The following is a 9,750-nucleotide window of genomic DNA, read 5'->3' on the forward strand; positions in this document are numbered from 1 at the left end:
GTTCTCTTATTTTCCTGTAAATGATATTGTGCATTTGCTTTGCCAGGTTTGCCATGCACGAATTTCCACTTCTAGTGCCCAACTAGGCTTGCCTGAACTTCAGCTTGGGATAATCCCTGGACTTGGAGGTACAGCTCTATTTAAATTCAATTATTCAATGAGCAGGAGGTTGGAAGAGGTGATAGTGAAGTGTTTACGAATCTACTCGTCTATTTCTTCTTACTTACCTTGAAAGCTGGAAGCGAAGGACTGAAAGGCTAAAACTAGAGATATGTTCTTGCGCTGTGGTTTCAATTCCTTGGATTGTGTTCTAAATCACATTTTCCATGTCTTGTACTGTTTTCTAATAAGATGCGTTGGTGTTACTTCACAATATTTCATGTAGATGTTGTTGCTATGATGCCATAGTGTTGAGTCTAGCTGAAGTCCGACTTCTCCTCTTGTTCGTTAACTCATGCTCCTAAATTGTCTTAGGTACACAGCGGCTTCCACGCCTTGTTGGCCTCGCTAAGGCCCTTGAAATGATGCTGGTACGCTATGCTTGCTTTACTCTACCTTACTTACCCAAGTGAATAGGGGTGTAGTAGCTGTAATCTGCTTACAGTATTTTTTGCTCTCTCTCTCTGGTAGACGTTCAGGCCGGTTAAAGGGGAGGAAGCTCAGAGTTTGGGTCTGGTGGATGCCATAGCCTCACCAGATGAGTTGGTAAACACTGCACGTCGCTGGGCCCTTGATATTTGGGAGCATAGAAGGCCATGGGTTGCTAGCCTTTACAGGACTGATAAGATAGAGTCTCTTGGTGAGGCAAGGGAAATACTTAAGTTTGCTAGAGCTCAGGCCCGGAAACAAGCTCCCAATCTCGAGCATCCAATAGTTTGCATTGATGTTATTGAAGCTGGTATAGTTTCTGGGCCCCGTGCCGGGCTTCGGAAGGTTCTGAACTCTCTCAATTCTCTTTTGCTTCTTTCAGAATTGCTGGTAGCTAGCAGTAATTTAATGTGATATTGGCAGGAAGCTGAAGAGAGCCAAGGGCTTGTACATACAGATACATGCAAGAGCTTGATCCACGTCTTCTTTGCTCAACGTGGAACCTCACGGGTATGACAAATTTAGAACTTTTCACAATTGATGCCACTGTATTTGTAGTTTAAATTGGAAATAGCCTAAGCAATAGGTTTATCTTTTGATGGATGATAGCAATTGTCCAGTCCTTCACTTAGAAGTGAGGTTTAAGAATTATGACTTCTATCACACTTCTGCTAATGCATTACTTGAATTTGAGGTATTTTGCTATTCAATATGGAAATACCAACTTTAGACTCTTTTGAGTCCTTAATTAATGTGGACCAGTGGGGTAAATTTGGAACTGGCTTCTTTATTTTGAAATTCATGGAAGAAGAGATTCGTTCGTTTGGATTTTCCATATAGTGATTGGAGGCAAAAAGTTGTTATCCTTGCTCTGATGTTCTTACTTGACTTGGTTTAGTGTGCATGTAATTAGGAAGATGAATGCTGCTGCCCAATGAACCACTAAAGGAGTTGTGTTTGGTGCATGGTACTTGATAGTGTTGAAACAAACTTGTAATTTTGGTTGTGTACATTTTAAGAGAATCATTATATCCAACTTGATTCTGAGTTTCTGAATATGTGTATGCGACTGCGAAATACATTTTGGAAGAGATTAAGAAATTCTACATGAGCTTAACATATTGTTCTCAAAAGTATGTGCCGAATAAAAAAAGTAGAAAGCCATTGTAGATTATGTCACAGTTTAGATTTTACCGTGGATATTTTAGTAGAAAGCTATCGTAGATTATGTCACAGTTTAGATTTTCCCCTCTCTCTTTTTCTTGGTCTGATAGACAGAAGGTGACAGTGCGAAAATTCTCCGCTTTAATTTCCCGTGACCCTGTGTTTGCAATGTTGACCAGGTTCCCGGAATCACTGATCAGGGTCTAGTACCAAGACGAATAAATAAGGTAGCTATTCTCGGTGGTGGATTAATGGGCTCTGGAATAGCAACAGCATTGATTCTTGGTAACTATCCTGTGGTCCTGAAAGAAGTGAATGAGAAGTTTCTGCAGGCTGGTATAGATAGAGTTGAAGGTGAGGCCAGAGTTTTGTGTTTCAATTGCATTTTGTGCTTAAATTCTTCAAACTCGCTATTCCTTAGTTTCTATGGTTTCTGAATTCTAATGGTTATTCCTGTTATTCAGCTAATTTGCAAAGCCGTGTTAAGAACGGGAAAATAACTCAAGAGAAGTTTGAAAAAACCCTCTCTCTTCTCAAGGGTGTCCTTGACTATGAAAGCTTTAAAGACGTAGACATGGTCATAGAGGTAAGCAAAATATTGTTACTTCAGTTTGTCAGTGTTTGGTTTCCTTTTTTTCCACATTTCATAGATTTCTGAAACAAGCAGTTGTTGAGAATCTCTCCTTTTTTTCCTGAACAAGAATGTCTATTTAAAGCAACAAAATTTTGCTGGTTTATTTTTTTATTGTTTGGTTTCTACAGGCAGTTATTGAGAATGTCTCTTTAAAACAACAAATTTTTGCTGATCTTGAAAAGTACTGTCCCCCACACTGCATACTTGCAAGTAACACTTCCACAATTGACTTGAACGTGATTGGGGAGAAGACCAAGTCACATGATCGGATTATTGGGGCCCATTTTTTCAGGTAATTTCTGGTTTGATACTTTGATTGTTCTTTTGGTAACTTCATAGGCTAAACCATTGGTGTTTTCTTATGACGCAGCCCAGCTCACGTAATGCCACTTCTGGAAATTGTTCGTACTGAGAAGACATGTCCACAAGCAATTGTCGACTTACTTGATGTTGGGAAAAAGATAAAGAAAACCCCAGTCATTGTCGGAAATTGCACAGGCTTTGCTGTTAACAGGATGTTCTTCCCCTACACAATGGCTGCCATTTTGCTTGTTGAACGTGGTGCAGATCTCTATCAGATTGATAGGGCAATTGCCAAATTTGGAATGCCCATGGGTCCATTCAGGTACAATATGTTCAGAATTTGGCTTTATAAATTTGGCCTTGGCTTTATAAATTTGGCTAATGTGTTACATTGAGCTGGCTTCAAATCCATGAACAGATTGTGTGATCTGGTTGGTTTTGGAGTTGCTGTTGCAACAGGTGCACAATATGTTCAGAATTTTCCTGAAAGAACGTATATATCAATGCTTATTCCAATCATGCAGGAGGATAAGAGAGCTGGTAGAATTCTCTATCGCTTGAATCTTTTTTGGGTGACTAATGTTACCCGTTCCTTTATTTGTTTGGATTCTGTTTTAATAATGAGTGCTTTTGGACTCCCATGGCACTTTGGTTCAGGTGAAACTGCTCGCAAAGGTTTCTATGTTTACAACGATAAACGCAAGGCCAGCCCTGATCCGGAATTAAAGAAATTTATCCAGAAGGCAAGGGAGATTTCTGGTGTTGATGTTGAACCTAAGGTCTCTTCTCTCTCTCTGGTAGTCGAATCCTTGTGAGTTTGAAAGATAGGATTGGTGTTTCACCTTCATTGCCAAGTCAGGAGATTCGCAATGAGATCTTATACAGTTGGTGTAAGGCTTCATGTTTGGCTTGTCTAAAAATGTCAGCTTTTTTAAAACCAAAAAGCTCACTTGTTTGTCTCACAAAATTGTGGTGCATTAATATTATGAGTATTGAATGACAAGAAGAGTCAGATTTACTCTGTGATTTCAGTGTTTTTGCCTATGACGGTTTACAACATGCTTGTGCGATAATTGCGATATTGTTCTCTGAGTTTGGTGCAAATGAACTTGGCTGTAGCTGATGAAGTTGTCCGATAAGGACATTGTGGAGATGACATTCTTCCCTGTGGTGAATGAGGCCTGCAGAGTCCTTGCTGAAGGAATAGCAATCAAAGCAGCAGACCTGGACATTGCAGCGGTCATGGGCATGGGATTCCCACCTTATAGGTTTGTGATTTCACGACATTAAAAGGGTTGAATGCTCAGTTGATTTAAACCTTTCTACATGCTACTTGAAACAAATTTGCCAATTCCCACGTACCTCAACTTTGAGTTGTTCTAACCAACTTGGGGTGATCTTTGACTAGGGGAGGGATCATGTTCTGGGCAGACTCTCTTGGATCAACGTATATTTGCTCGAGATTGGAAGAATGGTCTAACATGTATGGAGGATTCTTCAAACCTTGTTCTTACTTGGCTGAACGAGCGGCCAAGGGGGCTCCTCTGGTGAGAATTCTGAAAATTGGTTTTTATTTGAGTATTAGATTAATGAAGTAATTGTTGTTAGGTTATCCATCGTTAGTGACAGCTAATGGGCAAGGACATCTTTGACCATAGAACTCAAAGAAATATGCAGAGTTCATGTTTTCACCCACTAAGATGACCTTTGTAGGTCTATGTTCTGGGGATGAGAAGTTTCTGGAAGGTGTGAGGGAGCACAGGACTACTTGCAGTCTGCTCCTTGGGAGTGCGGAGTCCACCATCTGATGGGCTTTTTTTTTTATCAGCACCGTCTGATGGGTTATGTTACCTAGAGTCAGGGACGGGTATGTGCGGGTCGGATTCATCTAGTTCTCGTAATATTGATTTGGAGACACTGCAAAATATTGGTATTTTGTGGTGCAGTATTTCTTTTTCCTAAGATAAATTATGGTTTATGGGGTTCCATAGTCACAATTTCTTGGCATATTGGGATTTGGGAGAGTATAACGCATAATTTTGCAGAAACTTGAGTGCTAGATATGCTTCCTGACATATGCTAAACCATTATTGAGTATCAAATGTCCAGCATGGGTACTCCATACATTGCGAATAGCATGTCTTACATACCTTAGGACACATGGGGTACACAATCCAAAAATTGGAATAAGCTACCTGCTTCTAAACACTCTTCTCATTTATTCTTAAATGTTTCGGTCCGTGCAAAAAGAGATGAACTTGACATATGATTTCAGTGGGAATAAGCGACTGAAGGAAGATTCTGGCTGTGAGCCGAAGGGTTCATGAATTTACTGGTTTACTAGTGTGCTAACTGACTTGTGGATGTGTCTTCTGCTGATACTAGTTTTTAACTTATAACCTTTCGACCTTATCTTTGCAGAGTTCTCCGGAAGGTCAAGCAAAATCTCGCCTGTAAATTTTATTTTCCAGTTGCATCGTAATCGTAGGTAATTTGGCATGTGATTTTCTGTTCTCTTTCGCTTTTCTTTTCCCTTTCTTTCATGATGCTGAAGTTGAGAGCTTATAGAGTTAAATTAAGGAAGCAATGTGATTTAGATCTTCATCTTCAAATGAAAATTCGTTTTATTCTCAGATATGGGATGATTTTCGTTGTTTGCGATTGTTAATGAGCTTATTTTATTGAATATCTTAACAAAAATATGGATTATCATACAAAAGCTTATCTCTTCGTCATTTTCTGGGGTGGTTAAAAGATGTTTTTCTTGCTTAACAACCGGGCGATTTCTGTGTTAATTCCTGTTGACAAGTACGATAATTTTTCGTGCTCATCACGGCCGATTTTCTGTCAGCTAAGCAGCATATTTTACGGAAAAAGCTATGGGTACATATGAGCACGATATGTATGATGCACATGTGAGTTTTGTGGGGGCTCACCTCGGGTCCACAGAGATGATTTGAACCGCCCATTATATTTAAAATATTTTACCATATATACTTCGTGCAACTACGTACATATCTATAGGCAAGCTAAGCTGCTGAGTCAGAGTGCAACGATCAAGTATGGTTGTTGCTTGTTGAGTAATGCACAGTACAAATATGGAGAGAGAGAGAGAGAGAGAGAGTGTCTGAAATCTTAAGGCAGGAGCTATTCACTACAGGACTAGGAAATTCACGAGAAATTACTTTCTTGCGACCTGACCCAATTACTCGAACCTTGGTCAATCGGATATATATATATATTTTTTTTGATCTGATCTTTCGGATATCTCACTCGGTAGAAAATGCTTCATCTACTACTTTATGAATCCGTCTTCCTTTATGACCGACCGTGATACATTCACTGATTCACGTTACCTAATACCTAGCCATTTATCGTGTCATTAAAATGAAGGTAAAATTAGCCGAAAGTTGCTTGCTGTATCTGAAAAAGGCTGGGCACTTCCATGTGCGTGGGTACGTAGATAAATTCACCCTAGCTACGCTACTTGTATTTGTACTTGCATGTGCTGAAGCTAGCTAGCTAGCTAGCTCTTAAATTTTGGCTGTTCAATTTCTGGGCCAACATGTGCATCCATAAATGTTTATCTGCTCAAAGCGTATGCATGCATGCAGCAGCTAAAGTATTATTACTGCTCCATAATGAAAACATCAGTGACGCAAACGTACGTGTGCCTGAAGTTAATATGAAGGAAGTCAAAGTGAAGGTTTAAATTATGATCGGATCCTTAGTCATGATATAATCCTTTACTCATCGGATTCAGCTCCGCTCTGAATTTTTGTAGTTTGAGATGTTTTTGGAAAGCTTTCATGCTTGCACTTTTGCTCGATCATGCATACGGTTATTATTATGTGACTTAGGTCGGGTCTAACAGAAATAATCAAAGAAATTTCGTCGATATTGCAACTGTAAGGGTACCTTGTACTACTACTGAGGAACGGAAGCGGGGATTACTGTGAGCAATCACAGCAGCAGCGTCCAGCTGTGCCCTATCTCACTGTAGGGATAACTTGCTACCATGAAACTGAGTCGATATCGATCAAGTCAAATAAATAAATTGCTTGTACAGTACATTCTGTTTCAGACATTACACAATGTGTCGGGTCTGGTGGTGTACGTGTCCTGCATTGTGCCCCTGCTGTCTGTTGAGGTTATAAATTGCTTCTTTAAAATGATGGCATGCAAGTTTGCTAGCTGTTTGTCTTACCCTCCACTGGCCTCTTGCAAATACTTACAAGATTTGCAGATATTGTTGTACGGCTTAAATGTGCATGAGTTAATTGTGCATTGTTGAGATCTATATGAGTTGTCATGTGTAGATTTTCCTTTTTGTTGTTTTCTTGAATTATTAGAGTGTCATGAAGTGTCCGGGTTAATTTAAGTGTAATTCAACAAATCCTTTACATGATTTGGTCAAAGACGAGTCATTTACATAAAAAATAATAAATTCACGAGAAACTTTTGCAGCCTGACCCAAATGATTATACTTTTGGCGAGAGTCAAACCAGAGACTCAATATATATCTGTATGGTGCAGACTTCCGGCCTTTCCACTGCTTGAGCTAACCCTTCGGGTTGATACATACTGGTTGCTAAAAGCTATTGTAAAAGACATCAATAATGGCGTGGAACGGATGGCATGATTCGGATGGCTGAAGGTTAATTAATCATGAGTCCTCAAATATATATATATTTTGTCCCTTTTGTCTCAATATATATATATATATATATATATATATATATATATATATATATATATATATATATATATATATATATATATATATATATGACCTTATCTTCCATCATCTACCTATGAAACATCTCAACGCATGCGCATGTCTTCTAAAATATGCATGCATAATGTCTTCCATAATGGTAAACGAAAATGTTAAGATACAAGAAAACTTTCCGTAAAAGCGTCCAAGAAAAGAAAATGAAAGATTCAAAGACACTTTTATGAAATGTTTTCATATACTATCCCATACCCTTTTTTTATTTTTGATATTCATCCCATACCTCAATGGTAAATCTTTTGCCTTTGAATTTCCTGTCTTAATGCATTTTCGAATGTACAACATACTTAAGACCAAAAAAAAAATACTTAAGACCAAGGTGCTGAATTGTACAAACTTAGAGGATTATGTCCTAATATGGTAAAACAGTTTTGACATTATTAATTCCAAAATCTTAAACATGTCTTTCTATATATAATCGGATATTATATCAGATTGTGCACACAATGATTAATTTCAATGCTCTAAACGTAACCCTCGAATGAAGATGTTTAAAATGTTTGGTTTCCGTAAAATTCAAACATGTGATCTAATAGAAGACAAGCACCTTTATTATCTAGTTTTCTCGCATCTACTTGACCAAACCTTTTGGTTTAACATCTTTAACGTACCCTATATTGCATGAACTATGTACCAGATCTGATTATGAGTGTGTAGAGTTATATAGAGGGATATTGGATTTGTGGAAAATTCATAAATCTCGGATTCCCTTTTTTTTTTTTCTCGGCAAACAAAGGATTTTATTAATGTCAAAGGGGTACATCGAGGGACAACAAAAAGAGAAACACAAGGTGCATCTCAAAAAAACATAACAGAACAACATCCAACAGAGGGTCGGATGACAACACCTCAAAGGAAAATTACAATTTCAGACTACAAATCCCATCCAAATACCCCTTAAAGTCGTCCACTGAATATAACTTGATGTCGTGCTTCGTCCTCATCCACATGGCCACCCTTGTTTTGATTAAGTCCGCCACATCCCAAACCAACATAGAAGCATTGTTGAACACACAATCGTTCCGCATCAATCATAACGACCACAGAGTTGCATAAAGACAAGATTCCCAAATTTCCTTCTCAGATTCCAATTAGCTCTACGTTTTTCTTATTGCCGCGTATGCTCTGTGATGCATGCACATATATACATGCAATTAAAAAGAATAGCAATCGTATAAAGAACAAAAATTATTTGCCATATGTATTAAAATGCATGTTCGTCGCCCACACATGTTTACGTGTTAAAAGTGTTCATTAGCTGGCATGGAATAATTAAGATAGGAAAATGAGCTAGGGTGCATGTATTTCTACCAACTTCAGCCAAAGTAAAGACAAAAATTTCTCTCGTTCAACATAACAAAATATATATCCACAGGGCAGCATCTAATTCTGATAGTAATTTGGAGGGTATGTATAATTCAGAATGTTCGAATAAATTTACGCGAACCTCCACTTAGTGAAATGATGAGAAGGATTTCTTGACAGATGCATATAACAAATTACGTTCGCCGATTTTAAAAAAATGTGTTCGGCCATGTTTTATGAGTGTCGAAATTTGAAACGACACGACGCGACACAACACAGTGTTTTACGCTAGCTGGATAAAATGGCAGCACAGGGAGCCATCGGAAAACACAACCGGAGAGAGAGGTCTAGAACTAGAAGTGTGAAAACCCGAGGGTGCAGGAAACATCTTCTTCTTCCTTCTTCTTGCTTTTTATTCTTTGCGAGGAAACCCGAAAAAAGAAATCAATTAATTAATCACATGTCTGGCAATTAGTTGTCCCTTCTGGACAACGCAGAGTTGCAGGTCAGAGATTCCTCCCTGTAAAGGGTTACAGGGTCGAGAGATTTACAGTACGTAGATGGCCATCAGGGAGAGAGAGAGATATTTTGCTCTGAAACAGAATTTTACATAGGCGGAGAATAATTCGGTAGTCCGGCAGCACCGTCGTGTGGCTATCCAAAACACTCCACACAGCACCGTCGTGTGGCTATCCAAAACACTCCACAGTCACACATATTCGTTGAATTCACGACTAAGTGTTTGAACCTCCATACAAATATGTGATTTTAGAATAATTGGGAAAATCACGCGATTGTACTTCCGAACTACTGAATAACTAGTTGTATTGGTTTTGTTTTTGCTTGTCTTTGTCCTCTTTCATTCAATTTTAATAATGCAAACAAGTCAGGTTTCCACGTGCTCCTGGGGACTCTCTCTGTCTCCCTTCCCAGTTCCCTTCAACTCCCACCATCTTCCTTC

General features: G+C 38.7%; 1 protein-coding gene across 1 annotated transcript in view; it reads left to right on the plus strand.

Moving 5' to 3' along the window:
* Positions 1-5,324, plus strand: part of LOC131317647 (glyoxysomal fatty acid beta-oxidation multifunctional protein MFP-a-like) — a 105,234-nt gene extending 99,910 nt beyond the window's left edge. Inside the window, exons 7-19 of the mRNA XM_058347193.1 lie at positions 47-128; positions 475-530; positions 631-933; positions 1,012-1,098; positions 1,932-2,106; positions 2,217-2,338; positions 2,515-2,678; positions 2,757-3,011; positions 3,108-3,229; positions 3,347-3,468; positions 3,809-3,957; positions 4,098-4,236; positions 5,111-5,324. Of these exons, the coding sequence (XP_058203176.1) occupies positions 47-128; positions 475-530; positions 631-933; positions 1,012-1,098; positions 1,932-2,106; positions 2,217-2,338; positions 2,515-2,678; positions 2,757-3,011; positions 3,108-3,229; positions 3,347-3,468; positions 3,809-3,957; positions 4,098-4,236; positions 5,111-5,146 (1,812 nt within the window). The 3' untranslated portion in view covers positions 5,147-5,324. The remainder of the gene's footprint in view (positions 1-46; positions 129-474; positions 531-630; positions 934-1,011; positions 1,099-1,931; positions 2,107-2,216; positions 2,339-2,514; positions 2,679-2,756; positions 3,012-3,107; positions 3,230-3,346; positions 3,469-3,808; positions 3,958-4,097; positions 4,237-5,110) is intronic.
* The last annotated feature ends 4,426 nt before the right edge of the window (positions 5,325-9,750 follow it).

This window comes from Rhododendron vialii, chromosome 2a, assembly GCF_030253575.1.
Source record: "Rhododendron vialii isolate Sample 1 chromosome 2a, ASM3025357v1".
Classification (NCBI taxonomy): domain Eukaryota; kingdom Viridiplantae; phylum Streptophyta; class Magnoliopsida; order Ericales; family Ericaceae; genus Rhododendron; species Rhododendron vialii.